The following is a 23,795-nucleotide window of genomic DNA, read 5'->3' as shown; positions in this document are numbered from 1 at the left end:
ATCTCATAATCGCCTGACAATGTCATATTTTGGTGGGAAAAAACAAGACACTGGAGGCAAGAGACTTGGGTTCAAATCTTATCTCTTCCTCTTACCAACTTTGGGAAGTTACTTAACTTGAATCTGTTTTTTCTTTGCAGTACTACATACACACCTATAGGAATATTGGAAAGTTAAAATTTAAAAAGCAAGGAAAATTGAAATACAGAGCAAGCATTCAATTAGTGTGCCTCACCCTTCACCAACCTCTCCACCAAGGCCCCAGATCTCACACACACACACACACACACACACACACACACACAATCACACACCCTCCTCTGTGAATATCTTTGAGAGACTGGTCTGGCCCTCTCAGCAGGTATAAGACGATCTTCAGTGGACTTAAAACTAATGAAGGTGGCAATAGCTTAAACATTTAAAGTACTAAGGAATAGACTTTGACAAAAAAAATTTTTTTTTAGAAAGTGATGGGCAAAAAAGAACTTATGAAATGTTCCTGAATATGCTCCATTTTGTGGGACATACTAATGGCTTTTTTTCTTTTTGCGGTACACGGGCCTCTCATTGTTGTGGCCTCTCCCGTTGTGGAGCACAAGCTCCGGACGCGCAGGCTCAGAGGCCATGGCTCACGGGCCCGGCCGCTCCGCGGCATGTGGGATCTTCGCGGACCGGGGTATGAACCCGTATCTCCTGCAACGGCAGGCGGACTCTCAACCACTGCGCCACTAGGGAAGCCCCATACTAATGGCTTTTGAGAGAGACTATATATGTATAGGACTTGGGGAAAATGGAGGTTTTTAGTCCAGCAGAAAATGTCTTTCCTCTCTCCCAAGAGTCCATTCACAGAGCAGTTGGGGCCCCAGGAAAACCCCAGGGGCTTGAGTGGAAGTGAGGGGGCAAAGGGCAGAAAAACTAGGGAGGGAGTCTGGAAAAAAGTTTAGAGACTAGATGAGAATGGAATGCACTTTCTTTTTTTTTTTAATTAATTAATTTTTGGCTGCATTGGGTTGCTGTGTGTGGGCTTTCTCTAGTTGCAGTGAGCAGGGGCTACTCTTCGTTGCGGTGTGCAGGCTTCTCATTGCGGTGGCTTCTCTTGTTGCGGAGCACGGGCTCTACACGTGCGGGCATCAGTAGCTGTGGCATGCAGGCTCTAGACTGCAGGCTCAGTAGTTGTGGTGCATGGGCTTAGTTGCTCCACGGTATGTGGGATCTTCCCGGACCAGGGATCAAACCCGTGTCCCCTACATTGGCAGGCGGATTCTTAACCACTGCACCACCAGGGAAGTCCCTAGAATGGAATGCACTTTCAAGTCCAGAAGATACCAAACTTCTCTAGGAGCTAGGACAGGGATGTAGAGTCAGGAAACCTTCTTTAAAGAATGTGAGAAGCCCAGGGAATTCCCTGGTGGTCCAGTGGTTAGGACTCGGCGCTTTCACTGCTGGAGCCAGGGCCCAATCCCTGGCTGGGGAATTGAGATCCCATAAGCCGCACAGTACGGCCAAAAAAAAAAAAAAAAGAATGAGAGAAGCCCAGATGGAGGCAATATGGTGTAATGGAACCTCCACTTGCTCTTCTACCCTACTTAACTCTAATCAATAAAATGTGTATAAAAATGTCATAAACCATAAAGCACTATAAAAAGGAGTGGTACTATAAGTGAGAAAAAGCAATAAAAACTTTTAAAGTAGTACAATCCTTATGTTAAGTATTTGTGGCGTTCAAAGAGACCTGCATCCATATAATCCTCAGCAAGTATAGTAGGCTTATCTACAAAACTCAGGAAGCTTGGCCTCTTTGTGGCAAATGACAGCAAGAGACACACAGGGCGGGAAATTGGGAAAGCTCGGTTCCTCTGAGGCCAAACTGCCCAGCAGAGCAAGCAGGCAGCCATATGCCTCCTGCCAGTCATGGGCTTCGAATCCCGTTGCAGGTACAGTGGCAGAGAAGGAAAATAAAGGTCTTAAAAAACTATCTTCCACCTCAAGAAGTTTCACAGTGAGTCATTTAAATGACTTGTACTTTATCTTGGTTGAAAGAATTACCTGAAGAATATCAATAGGCATAGGACAGTGGTTTTGAACATTTAAAAAAATGCAGATGATGGGCCTCCCTGGTGGCGCAGTGGTTGAGAGTCCGCCTGCCGATGCAGGGGATACGGGTTCATGCTCCGGTCCGGGAGAATCCCATATGCTGCGAAGCGGCTGGGCCCGTGAGCCATGGCCGCTGAGCCTGCGCATCCGGAGCCTGTGCTCCACAACGGGAGAGGCCACAACAGTGAGAGGCCCGCGTACCGCAAAAAAAAAAAAAAAAAAAAAAAATGCAGATGCCTTGTTAATAGCTGAAAATACATAGGGAGTTCCCACATGGTACTAATTGTATTTTCTTTCCATTGAATGAGAAATTGTTCTCAGTATGGGTCCTCAAATTCCTTGCACACACTATTCTCTTCCTTTACCCTCCCCAGCCATGACCAGGGACCCACAGCCTCCAAATTGGAGGCCCCGGCATAGGCTGTTGGCAATTACAATAGTTCAGCCTGCATTAGATTATAATTAAGAAAATTGGGATCGTTAACAAATACAAACTACTATACATAAAATAGATAACCAACAAAGATTTACGGTATAACATAGGGAATTATACCCAATATCTTGTAATAACCTATAGTGAACAGAATCTGCAAAAAAACCCTGACTCACTATGCTGTACACCTGAAATTAACACAATACTGTAAATCAACTATACCTCAGTTAAAAAATCGGGATGGAAAGCTAGAGGAAGATTCTGCAAAGGAGACAAGAGGGTGGGGGAAAAATAAGAAAACCATTATTATTTCTTTTCTAAATAAAGAAAAAACACAGCATTTACTTGTCCCTACTGGGTTAAAGGTAAACCAGGCCAGCCCTAGGTAAACCTGTCACGTCCACAAAATGCACTTTCCTTTCTTCTCCTTCCCCACTTGGGTGGTGACTGCTGTCTTTCTGGAAGCCCCAAATCCTCCTATTCCCTCCCTCTCCCTGTTTGGGAAGGATATTATTTACACTAACTGGCTGGCACGCACTCATGTTGAATTTTTTAAAAAGTGTCATGTAATAATGATGGAGAAACCCTGGGGCACAGTTGCATAATACATGCTCAAGAACATCCACATCTACATTATTTGTGTCCATTCCCCTAGGCGAACAAAATATTCTTATTTCTGTTCTGAGCCAGTATCCACCTCCGATTACCTTCCTTAGATTATCCTCCCACATTTCCCGCCCCTTTCCCAGGAAGCTCAGCAGTACCAAATCAGTGCCATGGCCCCGCCTTCCTCCCAAATCAAAGGCCTCAGGAGCCCTGGCTCCACCCCTTCCTATCCTCTCACCAACCAGATGTGCCCCTGAGGCAGCCCTGCTGCGCCCATTACTGATCACAGTCAAGCACAGGAGGATGAAGAGAACAAAAACACAACACGCCCCAGGAGCCGAGACTCAAGAGGCACCTGCCACAGGCCTGGAGCTGTCTCACAAGGAGGCTGCGCACGGAAGAACAGGATGGAACAACAGAAGGATGAAGACGGGAGGTGGGGGAAGGCTTAGTCTCATCTGTTTTGTTTTTAAGCAGTAGGATTACTGACATGAATACATCTGGAAGCTAGAACCGAGCAGGACCCTACGGGGCCTTCCTGGAAAAGACCCACCCCCATGTCCTCCCCCATGTCTTGTCTGCAGAGAAACTTTCGCCTCCTAGGCCTTCCCTGAGTTCCAAAGAGTATATTTAATCAGAGAAGTGAGAAAATGCAGAAAGGAAGGAAAACAGTCAAACAAGACCAAATAATAATACTTTAGCCATTAGACAAAGTCAAGGACCTTTAGTTCCTTCTCAAGGGCTACAGATAATATTCTGAGCCATATCCTTTGAGCTGTTTGGCAGATACTGATACCCCCATCAGGTGGAAGAAGTTAACTGTATGCTGCCCACAAGCAAGCAGACCCCAGACCAGTTGGAACCAGAAGGTTGATGATGTTGACTCCTGATTACATCACCACCAGCCAATCAGAAGACTGTCCATGAGCTGATCACACATCCCACAACCCCTCCTTCACCCTGTCTTTTAAAACCTTTCCCTGAAAGCCTTTAGGGAGTTTGGGCTTTTAAGCACTAGCTGCCTGGACTCCTTGCTTGGCGCCTGCAGTAAACGCTGCACTTTCCTTCACCACAACCCAGTGTCAGTAGATTGGCTTCACTGCATGTGGGCAAGCGGACCCAAGTTTGGTTTGGTAACAAAACGATAGTAAAAAACAAGATTGAACACCCAAAGCTTTTTCACATTTTACTACAGAGGTACTTCTGATGTATTTTTAGTTAATATGTAATTTGTAAACTGCTACTTCATATCCTACATGTACAAAATCATTTTACAAAAATGTTCCAGAAACTAGTAGATAAAATGTTACTGGAAGGCATATCTGGGCAGGTGACACCTGCCACAGGGCAGCAGCCATAGCAACGGTACAACCACCGGAGCCGCTCTCCGCCTGATGCGGTCCTTATGCCACCTCTTTGGTCCCAAGTTTGCGGCATCTTCATTCTTTACCTTTCTCCCCTCTTCTTCAGCCTTCTTCTCACCTGGGACCCGCCTCTTCCCAGATGACCATGCAGGATAAATGAGTAACAGAAATATATCTTCAACCCTTTCCTGCTTGGACAAGAACAATTCTGGTTCTCTGGAACATTCGGCAATCTGATCTCCTGTGGCACTTTTTATCCCAGAAAATGTGTCACTTCAAACTTAAATAAATCTCCTTCAATCAGAGTTCTCAAATAGCCTTCATGGTATCTTCTGAGTGGTCCTTTTATACTTAGTCCTTCAAGTATCTACATTACAATATTTAACCCTCATGATCAAAACAATTGTTTTACATTCCATATCACCAGGAGTTCTGCTAAGAAAATATGAAAGAGGGAGAATCAGCTCAATAATTGGCTGCAACAAGTTCTTAATGTGTGCTACTAGGGGAAGTCTCTAGGCCAAAATTATTGCAATCAAATATTCAGTTCCTCCAAATGTCACCAGAAGAGCCAGGGTCATGGGCCAGACCAGAAATCCACTGTGATGTTGACATATAAAGGATTGTAATCCACAGAGAGTAATTTATAATCACAACTACTCAACCCATCTGTTCTCCAGACACGTGACACCTGATGTAAGAGCTTCATCCTGAAGATAAAGAACAAATGTGAAAGATAAGAATTTAACATCTATTTCCACTGCTTTTTGCCTTGTCACAAAGTTTGGCAAACGCATCTTTGTAAACTATTGCACTTGTTGGGTTTCCTACTGCAAAAGAAGTTTATTTTCCCCATCTAAGGTAACCGACACTAACGATAGCCATGTGTTCACATGGCAAACCCCATGGAAGACCCTGAGGACCAATGATCAGAAGAGTCCTTCATGCAGTGAGCCCCCCCGTCTACAGGACAGAAGGATGTACAATGATACATCTCATCCACTGCTGACAGGTCCTTAGATAAGCTTCAGGGCATCTATGAATCCTCCAATGTTGCTGGGAGAACTTCGTGTCTGCAGGCAGGTCGGGGACTCATAGGAACCTCAAACAAAGTTAAACTGTATGCAGAGGAGGCTGAATGAAGTGGCACCTAACTTCATAAGGGTCACAGAGAAGGTAAATTTGACCAAGGTTTGAAAGAGAAGAAGTGTACAGCAGAGAAGATGAGGGAAAGGGCACCCAGGAAAAGAGACCACCCTGTGCAAGACACAGAGACATGTCAAAGAGCAGGATGTGTTTGAAGAAGAGGAAGTAATTGTGTGGCCAGAGCCCGAGGATGCAGGGAGAGGGGTGGTGTTGAACTGAATTGGTCACTAGGAACTGAGCAGTGAAAAGCATGCATTTCGGTTACAGTAACAATGTGGATGGAGACTAGAAGCATAAAGTTGAGCTAAATAAAGTCAGAGAAAAATAATACAGCATGATTTCATTTATATAAAATTGAAAAACATGCAAAACTAAACAATCTTTTGTATATGGATTCAAACAAGCATAAAATTGAGCTAAATAAAGTCAGAGAAAAATAATACAGCATGATTTCATTTATATAAAATTGAAATACATGCAAAACTAAACAATCTTTTGTATATGGATACAAACACATGGGAAAATAAGAAAACCAAGAAACAGCAAAAATAATTTTAATTATCATCAAAATTCAGGAAAGTATTTCCTCTTGGGGTAGGGGGAAGATATGGGATAAGGAAGGGCCATACAGGTAAAGGGCGTAAACTGGCTAGAGGACACGACCAGTGGTCATGGTATCAAGAATCTTCAGATTCTTCATACAGTTGATAAGTATTCTTTTGTATCTATTCATTAATTATTATTATTTTAATTTAGAGAGAAAAATGCACACCTATGGGCAAAGGCTCAAAAGACACATGGAAAATAGAAATAGCTGTTTTGTTAAAGTGGTAGGTTCTAACAAAAGGGCTAAAAGTCTTTTAATATTGTTTTAAAATGTAGACTCTAGCAAAAAGGCTAAAGGCCCTTTAATTCAGTTTCAAACATTAGGGAAAAAAAACCCCACCAGAACAAAGAAATGTAGATTTTTCAGACATAGCCCCCAAAAGAATTGGTTTATCTGCCAGGATTCCTTCGTGAAAGGGTTAATTCCTGGGGCAGGAGCACAAGATGAGCCTAGAACAGCTCATCACACCGGAGCAAAGGGAATTAAGCTCGCAAAACGACTGCAGTTATGTCAAAGAATTCGGGAGCCCGCTGGAAAAAGACAACATTTGCCAAAGACAATCTGAGCATCGAAAAGAATATTAACTACATACAGAAGGCTGTAGGAAGCATCAACTCATCATTTTGAAATAAAAAATCAATGCTGATTCTTTCCCTTTATCCTGCCTTTTCTATAAGAACCGTACCCCAGGGTACTCAGACAGCTAAAGAAGGCACATCATTCTTTGTAGAAAAATCTATCTAATAAATGCAGAAGGATTGACAGAATATCATAATTTTGCAATCCCTAATTGAATAATAAATTTAGGCAATGATCACCAATGGCTGCTAAAATAATTAGGTGAAGACTAATGGGGACCCTCACAATGACTGAATGAGGCCGACAACACGTGAACCCACAGATCAATCCTGACATCACCAAAACATGACCAGACATCATGTCCCCTTGTTGGGATACAAAAGGAGATACATGGCACTATAGAGGAAGCGTTCTTGCCCCCAAATAGTACCGGAATCTATTTAAGCCTCCAGATCGAAGACCTAGCTTATAAGGAAATGCAGAGGCACAAATTAAGTTATAGCACAGGGATGTGACTGGCAAAACCCACAATGTAGGAAATTCCATCAGACAAATGAGCTGGTTTGTTCAACAAATAAATTACAAGGGAAAAAAAAAAAGGAAGGAGGGAAGGGGGAACCTACAGATTAAAAGTGATTTCAGAGAAATCATTCAAATGCAATGTGTGGACCTTGTCTACAATCCTGATCTGAATAAACCAACTGTTTAAAAAAATTTATTAAAGCATTTATGAGATAATCGGGGAAATCTGAACACTGACTGGACACTTGATGACAATAAGGAAGTATTGATAATTTTATTTTAGGTATGATAATAGTATTGCAGTATTTTTTTTAATTAGGAAGTTGAATATTTTATTAAACCGTTTCTTATTTTCCTGTAAGGCTGTTGATTCACTGTATAAAAACAGCACGAGTAAACATAGTATATTGCAAAATTATGAGAGTAATGTTCTTCATTGGACACTATACAACTATACACTATACAACTTTTCTCCACTGCCATTTATTTCCAGTGGGAAGTTAACTGAGTATTTTGACCCAAATCCAGGGATGGTTGTAAGCAAGTTACAACATTATATAAGGTTAAGATAACAATGTTATCCTTGAATTACATAATTTTCATAACTAGTTTTACCACAGATAATTTCAGGAATTCTGAATATTATAACTGGAGACTAGCCTAAAAACCATAGGGTATTGTGAAAAAGATGCATAGTGTTTATCTGAAGTCATTAGGAAGTTAAGGGGTATTTTCTTCAGGCAACATCATTGCAAGTTGTTTCTTTTGCTAAAAGTTGCTTTTTAAAAATCTATCCACCACTAATATAAGACAACTATGCTAGATTAAGTTGTTTCAAACTAGTTTATTTAGGGGTTCCATTTTCACTCCTCAATAGATTTTATGTATTTCTCATATGCTTCTTCACTCATTAGTTCATCTAGTTCTGAAGGCTTACTGAGTGTCATCTTGATTAGCCAACCATCTTCATAACAAGATTTGTTGACAAGTCCTGGATTTTCTGCTAGAGCTTCATTAGTTTAGTTACTTCTCCTGATAGAGGAGAATAGAGTTCACTAGCAGCTTTCCCACTTTCCAAAGCAACAAATTCCTCTTGTTTGTTCAATTTTGTCCCAACTTCAGGCAGACTACAGTAAACAACATCTCCCAAAACTTCCTGTGTGGGCTTCCCTGGTGGCGCAGTGGTTGAGAGTCCGCCTGCCAATGCAGGGGACGCAGGTTCGTGTCCCGGTCTGGGAAGATCCCACATGCCGCGGAGCGGCTGGGCCCGTGAGCCATGGCCGCTGAGCCTGTGCGTCCGGAGCCTGTGCTCCGCAACGGGAGAGGCCACAACAGTGAGAGGCCCGCGTACAGCAAAAAAAAAAAAAAAAAAAAAAGCCTCCTGTGCAAAATTGCTGATTCCCACTGTTCCAACACTGTTTTCTGTTGTCACCCATTCACGTTTGTCTGTGAATTTACGACCTGACAGCAGAGCGGGTCCGGCGCGCAGCGCCCGGACTGCGCCTGCCTGCAGTCCCCAGGGCAGCGGCGGGCAGGGCGCGCTGGGTGCAGAGATGGCCCGCACGCTCTGCGCCGCTCGCAGCGTCGTGTTCGCAGGAGTGCAGTGGGTCTGCGCGCAGTACCTCTGCAGTTCTTTTTTTAAGACTTCTTTTAAGGATACTATTGAAATATTTACACAGGAAATGCTGTGATATCTCATTTGCTTCTAAAGAATCCAGTGGGGGAGGAGAAGAAAGTGGGAGAAAGAAGAGAAGCCATGAGTTATTAACTGTTGAAACTGGGAATGTGGTATGTGTACATGCGAATTCAATAAATGTTCCCTCTGCTTTTGGGTCTGTCCGAAAATTACCTCAATGAAAAGCTTTGAACAAAATAAACTGGCTTATCTGATCAAATCTGGCATAGGACTACTGACAGAAGAGACTACGCAGGTAGCCTGCCAGGCACGTGGATCCAGGACTTACCGTTCTATATTCACCTCATTGCCTTGGTCTCTATTGTGGAAGATCATAGTATATTTACCCACTTCAGGCAGTGGCCGGGTTATTTTCATTCTATGAAGCTCAACCCTGGAAAAATAACAGAGGTGTTTAAAAAAAAATTCTATCCCAATTATCTACCACTAGGCACTTAAAAAAGAATCATTTGCAAAAATTTACATATATGTGCACATACACATATCTTGATTATTTAGGTATTAAAAAAAAAGAATTTTCTTATGTTGGGCCTCAGGCAATAAGTCCATAGAAGAATCGCCCTTAATATTTACTACTGAGGTACAAAGAAGATGTGTCAATTTACACTTTGTCATTTTCCAGAAACAACTGAGAAAATACATCTTTAAAAAATCAAGTCTCTTAGTATCCCTAATTTACTTAGCGTTTCCTTCTTTTAACAGGCAAAGTAATGACTGTTAACTGTCACAAACCTAGGTTCAAACCTAGACTTTGTTATTTACAACCTTGGTAAGTCAATTCATTATTCCAGGCCTGGGTTTCCCGGACCGTAAAATGGCAATGGTGTTACAGAGTTGATCTCACAGGCTCAAATGAGACTGTCCACATGGAACATTCTTTGCAAACTGTAATGTACTATATAAGCAGAAAGAGGGGTGCCTGTTGCACAGGTGAGTAAATAAGTATTTAGTAAAGAAATTTCAGCAAATGTTTATGCTCAAATCAGTTGGTCTATCCATAGCATTAGTCAAGAACCACTCTGGAGGCCATGATGTTCTCATCAAATGAAAGCAAAACTTGGGGATCCCCTTTACCTTGAAACCGAGGGGCAACAGGAAAAAAAGAGAGTGAAGATACATCATCAGTGTAAAATTCTACTAACCGTCCCTTCTGGGCAGTGAAATGGATTTGGGGAACATGATGGATACAGTTGACTCCGAGCCCTTGCTATTCCTGCCCTGAAATCTAGCAGGTACCTCTGTCCACTTCATAAGCCAGGGCCACACAGGCTGCTGATGGGCTGGGCCGTGAAGTGCCGCTGCCCATCACTACGGCCATTTCTATGCAGCCTTTGGTCAGGGAGATCCTTTCCCTCCTGCCAGAAACATTCCAGAGACTCTCAGCCTAGACCTGGGAACAAGCCCAGCATGGAGCCCGGCTTCTTCATGCAATGGAAAAGCAATGGAAAACATCTGGCAGCCACACGTCTATTAATTCAGAACACCAGCTGAGAAATTTTCTTTCTAAGAGGCAACAACAGGAGGAAAGGGCGTCTCCTAATAGAAAGACCTTTTGCTGTTACAAGTCTGAAGATACTGGCCCCAGGCTCTTGAATAATTACTTATTTCTGGGAGTTAGGGATACCCATAACTATCTGGCCATGAAACCCAAGTTCAGGGAAGGGGGCTGAGAGGGGAGACCAGGCATATCCCCTTTGAATCCCCCAGAGCAGAAGGGAGTCCAAGGGAATCTGAGGGTCATGCCAGCAGCTCCGAGTCAGGCCAGGGAGTCAGGCCAGCAGCTGCTCCCACGGAGTGCGGGGCTGGCTCATGTATAAGGAGAGGACATCTTGGCCTGCTTCGGGGCGTGCAACTCCTCACAGGCTGCTGGCACTCCCTGCTCTGCACGCTGGGAACTACCAGGGTCGCCTGGGGTCTGAGAGAAAGCAGAGGCTTGAACAGGCCTCTGGCCACCTTCCTCAGGTGGCAGTTTTGCAAACGCTCTGGTCTGGGACTTGCCATTCACAGGTGAGACTCTATCTCAGTAGGTAATACCTGCTGACAAGTCCACAGAGACCTCCACCAACACTCCCGGACCCCGGACCCCCATTAGCCAGGACTACACCACCCTCCATCATTTCTGAACTGCCAGTGGCAAAGAGCGATTCGGGCCGCCTTGCTCACCCCCACCCCCTGCCACCCTTCAAGCCCAAGTCGGAGCCTCATGACCTGCTGGCCTGGCATCCACAGGAACTATACACAACCACTGCTAGCAGAGCCCTGTGAAGGGGACCTGTCTCTGTTGTTCACCTGAGTCTGAGGTCATCGTCTTCGCCTCCCCATCCCCAGTAGTTGTTAGAGAATCCATTCACCTTGAAAAACTGCTCTCGGCTTAGGGCAGTAACACCCCCAAAATACCCACTGTAACGTAACCTGGAGCGAAAGAGAGAAGAGAAAGGGTAAGAATGTTAGTGCAAAGTCCTCTTGTTCTCCACAGATGCTTCAGAAGTCTCGGACTGCAGGGCGGGCATTCTAGGAACACTTTGAAGACCATGCACTTCCACCCACCCACTCCTGCTTGACATCCACCTCCCCACGTTCTTGGCCTTCTGTCCTCTGTCTAGACAAGCTCTCACATCTGCTCACTAAGCAAGGTGCCACCCACCTTTTATTGTTAGTGTTTGTGTGCAGAGGTCTACAGAGGTACCTGTAAATGTGCACTATAACATCAGATCTGGATGATAGATTTCACCTCGTGTGCCAATCCAGTGAATAGTTGTGGCTGCCAAGGGCTCTGGGTTAAGAGCATTCTGAGGCTGCATCCAGGTTCGGTGTGAACGAGTGGCTTTTTTACTTCTCCTTTTTTTTTAGGGAGTGGGGTGGAGAGCAGGAGAGAGCTCCTGTAAACACTTTTTATGCAGACCTCCACTTATATGCATACAAATCTCCGTCTCAGAGTCTGTTTCCTGGAGAACCCAACATACCTTAATAACCCTGAGGTTTCCGGCTTGGGCAACTAGGTAGGTGACAGTGCCTCTCACAAAAACAGGGTATACAAACTGATAATTAGGTTTTGAGAAGAAGACAAATTACGGTTTGGATAAACTGAATATGAGGTACCCTTGGGGCTTTTGCCAGTGGGAAAAAGGATACAGGGTCCAAGTTCAATACAGAGGAGTGGCTACAGAGATAGCTTTGGAAATAAGCTGTCAAGAGGTGGTACCTGAAGGCACAAGGGTAGGGAAAGCTGCCCGAAGACAATGTAGTAAGTGAAAAGAGGAGAGTAAAAAGGGTGGAGCTGTGGGTATACCAACAAGGAAAAGGGGAAAGAAAAGAGGTCAAGAGGTCCTGGTCAGAGAGCGCTTCCCACTCATTTAGGACTCATGGATTATTGGTAGACAAATTAACAGATCTGAGAAATAAAGATGTCCCTTGAATAGAACACTGTAACAATTCAGAAGTGTTAATGAAGGCAGCTTAATAACTTGGATGTTACTGAATAAGAGGATGTGAATATATATGGAGGATTTCTAACTTTAATTAATGTCAGTTCAAAGTATTCCAGGACCAATAAAATGTCTGCTTTTCTAGATAATAATAAAAACCAAAAGGAAACATCAATAATCATGTAGACACTTGCCATCTAATAGGTGGAGTCCCAAAAGTTAATTTGTAGCTCAGCTGTTTGTTTCTGTGTTCTGAGTACAGATGGGGAGGACCCTGCTTAACCCACGATGGAAATAGATTTACTTACATACCCCCAACCTAAAATTCTGGAAAATAACAACCCAAAACAAACAAAAAGAACAAAGTGCTCAGAAGGCAGCTATTACTGACCAAGACATTGACTGCAGTGACTTGTTGCCATGGTTACTGGACTCTGTTTGGCTGGGAAGGGGTTCCTAAACTACCTGAAAACTAGCAGCTTCATCAGAACACTGAGTGGAACCACTGCCCAGGCATAACCTACCACGCGCCACCCTCCTGGGGTCACCAGGAGGGAACCAGCACTGATGACTTGGTAGTGACCTATTAAGTAACGACTACCCGCTGTGTGCAAAGCAGCTGGCTAAACGCTAGAGTAAGTGGGCCCTGCCCTCACACACAGTTGATAGTCCAGCAAGAGAGGTGAATGTTATCAGGGTTCTGAGGAAGGAGATGCCACACGTCAGGGCAGGTGGGCCTGGGAGGATTCAGACAGGTAGAAAACTGGGGGAACTCCTGGTGATCAGAACTCCGTGACGAAAGGCCGAGAGGGAGAAAAGGGCAGGCTGTGTGAGGAGCACCGAGAGGCCAGTTTAGCTGCAGTGGGAGGCGCAGGAGGAGACCAGTTGGAAAGAAAGGTTAAAGAAGTATCAGTTCCTCAGTTGCCTCTTAGGTGCCAAATATCTACATGTTTATTGATCTTTCCTTCTGGTTTTTCTTCTTATCTAGAAAAGCATGAATAGTTGATTGGCCCTGAAACAGTTTTACTTATTTTTAAAGGACTGTAAGGCCCAAGGGTAGGGAAAATGGGGTCATTAAATAACAGTAAAGTCCTTGTAGAAAGCAGGCAGGTACCAAAGGAATTCTTGGCAATAAAATTTCCCACAGGCTAGTACAGATCTTTATCACGGACCCATAATCACTGGCATAAACAAGATTTATTTCTGTCTTCATCAGAGTCTGAGATAGTTGAGACAAGTTGCTTTAACTTCTTCCCTCTGCATGTGTGTAAGGTGAAAACACTTCTTGCACTTCCCTTCATACTCATGGGGCAGTTGTGACAATGAATAGTGTGCTGATTTAAGCTCTGTGGCACAGGGACACACAGTTACCAGCAGAGGGCAGACACTTAGCCACCTGCAACTGCACCTGCCAGCAACTAGAGGGACTTTGCCCAAAGGAGGAAAGGCAATAACTAAGGAGGAGGAAGACAACTCCTACATTACCTATGCCAACCTCCCTCAAACCACAGAAGATGAGGCAGTTTACATGATACATACAATAAAGTAGAAAAACATAAATGACAAACCAGGAGGAGAGGAAAACTTCAATCAGACAGAAGATTAGAATAGGAAATATATTAGAACTCTGATCTGCAAATAAGATTCTTTTCAGCTTCTAAAAGAAGGTCATGGATTTGACTCTGAGCTTCTTGCATCCAGATCAAAAGAGGAGACACATTCAATCACCTGGTTTACATTAGGAAAACTGTCAGTTACTCAAGGAAGACAAAGGCTTCCTGAGTTCTAGTTATAAAAGAAATGTCTGGCCAATTACAATAGCAAGTTAAAACAGCAACATTCGTACAGGGGCTCTTTTTAGAGTGAGTGGCATCTGATAAAACCCAGGATCATCACACCAAAGTTTTACTCAAGATCAGCTCCCAGCAGGAATGCCCAAGAACTCATTTTCTTATGGTCCAGCTTAATGCAAAGATAAAATCTAGAATCCCAACAAAAGGCCTGTCCTTGATACAATCCTGTGTATCCATACTCCAAAAACAAACAAATGAGAAAACAATCCTGTGTGATTGTAATTTCTCACCACAGATGTCTAGAAAGACTGGGCAATGGGAAGTTATCACCCATGTCAAGGGTCTGAAGTACAGGTAATCTATGTCATAGAGAGTGACATCTTAATACCAATGAGTGAGCAGATGGCTAACACGATTCTGAAAATACCAAGGTACCCGGCCATGATATGCTGCTTTCTTCAGTGCAGAGGTGGCTCACAGACCAGAAAGCAAAACCTCCAGATAATGATCAAGTTCCCCAAAAGAAAAAGTCCTGGGATTCTCTTCCAGACCCTTCTCCTGCCCTCTGGCCCCACTGCCCCTGGAGCATGGAGGCAGGAGTGGGCACCTGCCCCTCATCTTCTCCCCTCCTGCCTTGCTCCATCCCATACACTAAAGGCCAGCTGAACTGACCTTTCTCCTGTCATTCCTGGCTGTAACCATGTGTCAGCAGCACTCTAATTCCCTCCACAGGCACTCCAAACTCCTTACCAGACTGAACAACGCCTGCCTAACCTGGCCCCTGCCTACCCTCATCTCTAGCGTCTCCTCCCTCCACCATCCCAGACGTTCATTCTCCAGCACTAATGAACTACCCGCCTTTCCTCAAAACCTGTGCCATGTTTTCTCTTGCTTCCACATCTTGGAACTCTGCTGGGAAGCTCCCACTGATTCCACAAGATGGAGATGCCACATTTCCTGGACAACAGCTTTAATTTAAACCCTTCCCTAGCTGTTTCTTAAAGAGAGTGTACTCTCACCCATTGTGGCTTATTCTAGGTATTTGTTTATATCCCACACTTTACACAGGGACCGGGCTTAAAGTCTGTACCTGAGGCAAAGATCGCTTGCAGTCAGCGTTACTCTTGGAAATCTCTTAAACAGTCCAAAGTGAGAAACCTACACAGTAAGAGCAACATGGAAACCAAGAGCAAGGGAGGCATCAAGAGATTCATGGTTTGCAAAAACTTCTTTAGCACTATTCTGTACCCAGTTTTGTACAGATCACTGGGATCTCTGCTTAAGGCACCACTAACCAACAAAACCTTGTTGTCATCTTCAACTTCTCCCTCTCTCCCAGCTCTCACTTCCTCCCAGCAACAAAGGCCTGCTGAGCCAACCTCCCAAGAGACTCCTAACTGATGTTACAGAGCTCTCCCCTCCATCCTCACCCTCGCTCTCCAATCCAGGCTCTCTTCCATGGATGGACCCAACCTGGGATCTTTGAAAGCCTTGGTAGTCGAGGTGTGATTCACAGATCAAACCTTGCTGCCAAAATATCACCTGGGAGCTGGTTAGATATACAGAATCTCACAACAGAATCTGCATTTTTAACAGAATCCCTAGATGATTCGTATGCACATTTGAATTCCAGACTCACTGGCTGAAAATGCAAATCTGATCCTGTCATCCCAGTGGACATGCTATTATAGGGACCAACAAATTATAGCCCGCAGGCCTCATCCGGCTTACCAACTGTTTTTGTATGGTTTGTGAAGTAAAGATGGTTTTTACTTTTCTAAATGACTGAGAAAAAATAAAAAGAAGAATATTTCACACACACACAAAAAGAGATTCATGGTTTGCATCTCACGCTCACTTCCCAGAGTAGACGCTGGTGGAACCTCCCATTTTATTTTATAGTGTTATAGTTCTCTCTCCCTCGGCCTCACCCCCACCCCGAACTCTCCCCCCCATTAGCATGTGCTCCTAGTTGAATTTGCACAAGTGAAGTGCAAAGCTGACACAGCTCCACTGCAGCTGCCCGTCTCCCCACAGCAGTACACACCAGGGAGTGCTGTGGGGATGTGCACTCGGCCTCATTCAGATCGGTCTCAGGGCCCCTAGTGCAGTAGCACCCCACATGTGAGCACACACGAGGGGCAGGGCTTGGTGGAGGCTGACAGGTAAGTGTGCACACATATAAGTGAACATATAGTTTCCCTTGTGGAGAACTTTCTTGGTCGCTATTTCCCCTCAGTTGTTCTCAAATAGGAACTGGTACAAAATAAGGTTGAAAAGCAGCTATGCCTCTCCATGTGTGTGTGTGGTGGAGGGTGGGATGGGGCGGGGCGGGGGGGCATGAAAGCAGAAATGACGGTGCCTGGCTCTTCCCACAGTGACTTTGAGAGAAGGGAACTTGTCCTGGGTGTCCTGGCTCCTGAGCAGACCACCTGATGGACATGCCCCTTCCCAGTCTCCCTCCAGACTCGGTCTGGAAAGAGACATCACAGTCTCACAAAAGAGGCCTAAAAGCTGACCTGGAGGCACACTCTTGTTGCCTCTTAGAGGCAGAAGGCAGGGAGAGATAGCTAAGTTACTTGAGTTCTACTCAGCGTGGGAGCCCTTGCAAACGTTCCACCAGGTGGGCCCTGCAGGCGAGGCTGGCCGCCATTTGCAAAGCTTGGACTATTTTCCCTCCCCTCTTCTCTCCCTTTTTATCTTTGTGATCCTCTGCCAAGGCTGCTGGCGGATTTTTTCCTAATAAGAAAAAAAATCGTATTTCTCTAATTCCTGTTTTGAACTTTTAAGTGATATGTCAGGGACCATTTTTCCTATTTCTCATTTTCTGCAGACACCGTGGACACAGTGTCTGCACAGCCTTGATGATAACAGGCCAGGCTTCTGACCTAAGGCAGCTGTGAGCAGAGCCGCCTTACCTGTACCCAGTGCTGTTCCTGCCAACCACCAGATGCCTGGGCTGATCCTCACACTTGTAAAGGTTCAAATCGTTCTCGGGCACCAGGTCCACATCATGGAATATGAAGCAGTCCCAAATTTCATCCTTGAGAGCTTCTAGATAGCCCACATTCAGGAGTTTGGCGCGATTAAACTTTTTACTTCCAGCCTATAGATATGGAAATTAGAACTTGAAAAGTTCCTGAGACAAGATTTCACACTGTTCCCCTGTTCAGTTCACATGCAGGAGCTGGTATTATTCTTGCTAATGCACAAGAGTATACATATGACATGAAAATCTGACACAGTAGATGCAATAACAATAACAGGCCCTTTGTGCTTTTCTTTATGCTTCATACATACTTGTATTCCATAACTAAAAACACCTTGAGATGAAGAGTTGTTGTTTAATAGGTTTGGAGTTTCAGTTTTGCAAGATGAAAGGTTAGTTGAGATTATTTGCACAATAATGTGAACAAACTTAACCCTACTGAACTCTACAATAAAAATGGTTAAGATGGTAAATTTTATGTTATGTGTATTTTACAACAATATTTTTAAAAAACCATAGTTTTAAAACACTAATAAAGGTAACTCTAAAAAAATTTTAAACATACCTTTATTTATTCCGTGTAAAACCACAAAACCTTTCTTACATACCAGTCATGCCAAGTAGAATCACTGCTTCGCTGTTCAGCTCTTAGCTAATCCCAATCTTACCCCATGTAACAAATTTACACTAAGCTCCCCAAAAAATATAGCTTGCCAGAAAGGATCAAGAAATCCTGGCCTATAAACAGAGAAGGTTACTGCTCATATACCTAAGCTACTTAAAAGTCTCGTGGAATCACTGTAAGAGAACCCGGATTTAACACTTCATGGCAGACACTAATCCTCATAGTGGCCTTACAGAGGAGATTCGTTACTGGGTAAGGAAAGAACACAAATAAACCAGTAATATAATCAAAGCTATAGTATGAAACATTTTTTTACAGTAGTAATTTTTTCATGGCTATTTGGATCAAATTCCTTAAGAATAAATTCCAGTTCAATAAACAGTTTATCATAACAAAAGTATAGGCAGTTCTCAAAACTCACCACAGTACTTTCCTGAAAAGAATAACATAAAGCAGACATATTTTTCTATTCATAAAAATATATACTGGGGGTTGCTGTCCTGAGTAAGAACTCTGAATGACTAACAATGTTAAAAACAAAAATAATGATAAACCAATATTACAGTTAAATTTTGTTTCAAATCCTCATAAAATGGGGATAGATGTAATATATATATGCACATTAATTTTTAAGACCCCCAGTTTATTATAAAGTATACATTGCAGAATAGCATCCTCTGATCTGTCAAAAGTTTTCCTAAAACAAATATTACCAGTTATGACCAATATTAGGCATATAGTTAATGATTTTCCTTGCATTCGGAGCATTTGTAAGGATTTGAGGGGGAATTATTTGGATGGCCCAGGACAATTTTGAAAAGACAGCCATGTATAGTTGTTGATGTCTTATTTTTCTTTCAATAAATGTTAATACCAGATAGAGGCACCTTAAATCACCCACTCCACTTAGAGCTAAACTCTTCAAAGCAGGCTACACTAATACTTACCGTGTTCCTACTAAATCATGCTTTTGGAAGCCAAAAAAGTGAATCATAAGAGTTAAAACTAGGGGCTTCCCTGGTGGCGCAGCGGTTAAGAATCCGCCTGCCAATGCAGGGGACACAGGTTTGATCCCTGGTCTGGGAAGATCCCACATGCCGCGGGGCAACTAAGCCCATGCGCCACAACACCTGAGCCTGTGCTCTAGAGCCCATGAGCCACAACTACTGAGCCCGCGTGCTGCAACTACTGAAGCCCGCATGCCTAGAGCCCGTGCTCCGCAATGAGAAGCCACCGCAATGAGAAGCCACCATGAGAAGCCCGCGCATCGCAACGAAAGAGCGGCCCCCGCTCGCTGCAACTAGAGAAAGCTCGCGCACAGCAACGAAGACCCAACACACCCGAAAATAAATAAATTAATTAATTAATAAAATTTATTTTTTAAAAAAGTGAAAACTAAACATAGTGTTCTACATAATAGATAGTGGCAAAGTTAAAGGCAGAAAGGTGGAGACAGTCATAGAATTCCATGGCGATTAACACACAGTAGTCAACTCCTCTGTCTAGATCCCCATTGAATAGCCAGGCTCAATAATAAAGCACAGTTCCAACATCTCATTGTGTAGTGTATAGCAAATGCAGAAGGCAATGTAAGGTCAGTCCCAGGGGAATATCTTTGGGTTGTCATTGTCTGACATGGAAGGGCTCACAAAAGAAAACAGGCTTCCTCCAGAGGATCACTTAAGAGCCAGTAAAATTTCCCAGCACTTATCTCATTATTCCACACTCTGGGACAAGAAGTGCCTTTACTACTTTCAAGGATAAATGAGATAAGAGACCTCACCTTTGATGATAGCTTGATGCCCTTTTACCCAAGGCGGACAAAACGCCTCACAGAGAGGAGGGTGTGGCGGGCAGAGGCCTGGTCTGCCCACACACTCACCTGGTGGATGACGTAGATGCCATACTCCAGCTGCTGCCTCTGCAAGAAGGGGTGAAGGTGTTCTAGCAGGTACAGCAGGTGCTTCTCTCTGTGCCGGTGAGGGATGAGGATGGCGACCCGCTGCAAAGCCCTGCATTCCTCAGGGTGATACCGGCCTCTGTGCACCTTGGGGTTTTCTGCCTGTACTTCTTCCAGAGTGAGATCTGGTTTGAAAACGAGCTTGTTCTGGCCTTCTACAATAAAAACAGGACACAGGAACTAACATGAGCAAGCTCATCAAAGGCTGATAGGCTTACAGGAGCTAGTACATCACACACTTTGTGCTAGTTGCCGGGCACACAATGAGCACTATTGTAAAGCCTCATTTGGTCACGAACTATAACCACAGAATCTATGACTCAGGTTATTGGCTGCAAAAACAAGCAAATGACATATAAGAGCATTCTCTTGTGCTGGGTAACCAGTCCTGGCTCTATGATTCATCCGTAAGTAGGAAATACACTCTGTTCTGAGGACCCTCGTGAAGAGCAGAGGTCAGGGGTAGACTGAGCAACTTCAAATTTGCTCTAACCTCTTTTCCTTCTCAAAATTCCAAAGGAGGGGAAAAAAACGGAAGCCTCACCCATGGAATGAATGAATCAATCAATCCAACTTTCTTGGTTGTCATAAAAAAAAAAATTCCAAAGGAGGGTGAAGTCTCTTAAAGATCAAGAGCATTCCATGGAATCAAGCTCACGGACAAGGCCCTTTTCCCTAAGGTCCTGCCCTAAGCTCTTGAGGGCTATTCTAACTCCCTGAAGGTAAGGCAGCGAAAGGAAATAGAAACTAGCCTCCCTCCCTAACTCAGCAGTAACAGGTATGAGCAACACCAGAAGAATCCTCCCATTGTTCCACGTGGCAAAATCCCCAATGGGGCATTTGCTCAGTGAGTCTGGACACAGCCTGACTGGATGAAATGCAAGACCACCCATGGTAACCAATCTCGTGCAAGGCTTTAAAGATAAGGCTGAAGCCACTGACCCTTGCCTCAGACCCAAATGAACAGGGAATACTGACTGGTAGGAGAGGAGGCAGAGCTCCGGTTAGGGAACACGCTTTTTACAACTCGGGACCTCCCTGGCATCCAGTGGTTAGGACTCTGTGCTTCCACTGCAGCGGGCACGGGTTCCATCCCTGGTCGGGGAACGAAGACCCCACATGCCACGCAGCATGGCCGAAAAAAAACAAGAACAAGAAGAACTCCGCATATACTGTTCAAGATACTAACTGAGCTATCTGCTTCTGGAGCAAAGCAGTCACCCACCTTTCCGGTGTACGTCACTGTGCCTTGCTCCATGTGACCATCTTCTACCCTGGCCATGGCTGCTTAGACCAGGCTCTACTGTCCACAGCATGGCTGACAGACTCTGCCCAACAGCACCAAGAGCAAATAACTGACCTACAAGAGCCTTTCCACAAGGGTCTACACACAAGACATAGAGTCAGCAGGCAGTAATCCCTACAAACAAACAGTAAGGAAAGGAGTTACAAGGAAAGGCAAGCTACCAGAGCTGCTGGGAGACGATGGGATGGCTGTAGAGATGTCTTCCGGTGTAGCCTGTTCATAAACTCCATCATCTGAATTAACCTGACCATGTCTCTGCTCTCGGCCCCGGAAAGAGCCCCATGCACCAGGTCTGATGTAAACCAGTCCCCTTGCTCACTCCCTCACTGTAGTAGCTTATTATGTGCCCAGTCTTCGGGTGCCTACTTCCACTCACTCTAGCAATCTCCCTTACCGCCCCCGTGATATTTTCTCAAGTTTTATTCCTCCTCGGGTCACTAATGGCCCATCTTAATTTGTCGCTACTTATGTCGCCCTCTGGATCCATACTCAGTACTGTGTCACTGCCCATCTGTTTTCATGAATGCATTTGTTGCTTAAGTATGTTGAGAGAATTCTGAACAAAGGGGATGATACAGTCAGATCTGCATTTCAGTAACTCATTTTGCTATCTCAACTTGTGTCATCTGTGAGCAGAACGATTTCCCTTGAACAATCTGGAATAATGTTTTGGCTTTTCCGTGACTGAGTAAAGAGAAGCAGCCTGCCAGTATGATCACACTACAAGTCTATGATGCAATCAGGAAAAAAGGATCTGAAGGTTTTGTGCCGCTAAGAGCAAGAAACCTCTGAAGAGCCCTAGACTGCCCCACAGATAGCTAATTAAGTGTATGCAGAGAGCCACCTCTGTAGGACCAGGGAGGAGCTCTGGACTTCACAGAGCTGGAAAGGATCACCGTGCCTTCATCCTGCCTGCACACTGTCTCCTGGGGAAGAAGGGCAAACATGCACACGATACACTGACCAGTACAACAACAGAAACAAAGGTGGGCACCCAGGGAGCCTAAGATTAACTCTGGGGCAGTCCCAGAAACCTTTCTGGGAGAGAAGTGATCTAAACTAGATTTCTGATGACTAGACAGGAATCCACCAGACACACATGGGCTGAGGAAAGGCATTCTGGAAAGACACTCCAAGGATTAGCTGGAGAACTATAAGCACTTCGATGTTCTGGAGAATCAGAGGTCTGACAGAACCTTTGTGGGTTATATAGAATATCGCTGTGGAGTTTTTCCTAATTAATGTGCTCCCAAAGACCAACTTCTTATTCATTTACATTGAAAGGCAAGATGTCAAAGGAGAATCAAAACATACAACATATTTAAGAAATAAACACAGAAATAAACTAAGACAACACTGAAAACATACTATCCTGTCCCTCGACTCCATACGGTGGGCCAAGGGGATGTTAATAGATGTGAGTGGAAGCTTGGATGTGCTGTCATTTCCCTGCAGATGCCAGGAGAACATGCCCAGGTAAGCCCGCTGGTCCCAGGAGGATGAGAAACGCTGGGAGCAGAGCCACCGGCCTGGGTCAGCTGACCCCCAGCTCATCACACATGCCTAGTGACATGCCTGCTGAGACTTCTGCAGCTGGAGGATCAAATTGGGGATGTTCACATAATAAATACTACCTGTCAGCAATACAAATACAGCTCACAAACATAACGCTGAGCAACAGAAGCCAGACACAGTAGAGTACTTAGTGTATGTTTCCAATTACATACAGTTCAAAAAAATCTAATGGATGGAATATAAGCTTGGAGTAAGGGTCGTGACTGAAAGAAGCATCTCTGGGGTTCTGGGAAGATTCCATTTCTTAATTTACATACTGGTTCCACTGGTATGTTCATTTTGTGAAACTTAAGTGAGCTGCACACTTCTGATTTTTGGACTTTTCTGTACATTTGTTATATTCAAATAAAAAGTGTATGTACTACTTGTTGAAAAGAAAAAAATAAATACTTACTGAGGTGTGGAGACACAGAAGAGCAGTTGTTAAGGTTTGCTTTTTTCACAGAGGCTTCCTCTGTCACAGTTCCTTTCTCCCCCAAAACTACACCCTTGTTCAAACTAGCCATGAGATCCTTTGCTTTAGGAATCTCTTGAATAGCACCCACAAAGTAGTTACTGGTGGCCCACCCAACCACCGTCAGGCATAAAGTAAAAAGCAACAGTAATCGGAATTTATAGGAAAGGTGGAAAGTTACGTTGAAGCTCATGTCTTTTATTATGCGAGCAGTAGGTATCTCTCGGCCTCACTGAAGGCAGGAAGCTTCAAGTTCAGTTTTTCCAATCTGATTGCAAACCTGATGACAACTGACAGTGCAATGCCTGCTTCTGCTTGGTAGCTCCGCTCCAGCAATCCCTAAAATACAATCACAAAGACATGCTGTTTCAGATGGAAATCCTATCCTGAAATTATTCACATCAGCACAAACTGAAAACCTATCCCCAACCGATTAACAGTAGTGGGAGTTCTCCAACGAGAGTTTAGAGATCAGAAAACCAGAGATTTTGGAGGTAGAAGGATCCAACCATCTATATACCACAGGAGTTCTCTCTGGGTTCTCACCCCAGCTGTCATTCACCCCAGAAGAAAAGCCATTTCCAGATGCTGCACCGGTGGAGAAAGCAAAGAAGAGACGGT

At 44.2% G+C, this 23,795-nt stretch overlaps 1 protein-coding gene and 1 pseudogene across 2 annotated transcripts; both read right to left on the bottom strand.

Annotated features, from left to right (window-relative positions):
* Nucleotides 1-5,074: 5,074 nt before the first annotated feature.
* B4GALT4 (beta-1,4-galactosyltransferase 4) lies at nucleotides 5,075-23,367 on the bottom strand (the record flags this gene model as incomplete). The annotated part of the gene is made up of 6 exons (XM_079704795.1): nucleotides 5,075-5,207; nucleotides 9,316-9,420; nucleotides 11,337-11,459; nucleotides 17,184-17,371; nucleotides 19,762-19,994; nucleotides 23,115-23,367. The coding sequence occupies 6 exons, from the start codon at nucleotides 23,365-23,367 to the stop codon at nucleotides 5,075-5,077; spliced, it is 1,035 nt and encodes a 344-aa protein (XP_079560921.1).
* LOC307053169 (glycine cleavage system H protein, mitochondrial-like) lies at nucleotides 8,215-9,050 on the bottom strand (annotated as a pseudogene). The gene is made up of 2 exons: nucleotides 8,733-9,050; nucleotides 8,215-8,507 (listed from the first exon to the last, which is right to left on the bottom strand). The product of its transcript is annotated as a glycine cleavage system H protein, mitochondrial-like (transcript).
* Nucleotides 23,368-23,795: the final 428 nt, after the last annotated feature.

This window comes from Hyperoodon ampullatus, assembly GCF_949752795.1.
Source record: "Hyperoodon ampullatus genome assembly, chromosome: 5".
In the NCBI taxonomy this organism is placed as follows: Eukaryota; Metazoa; Chordata; class Mammalia; order Artiodactyla; family Ziphiidae; genus Hyperoodon; species Hyperoodon ampullatus.
The sequence above is the reverse complement of the archived record's forward strand: the minus strand, read 5'-3'. Positions and strand labels throughout refer to the sequence as shown.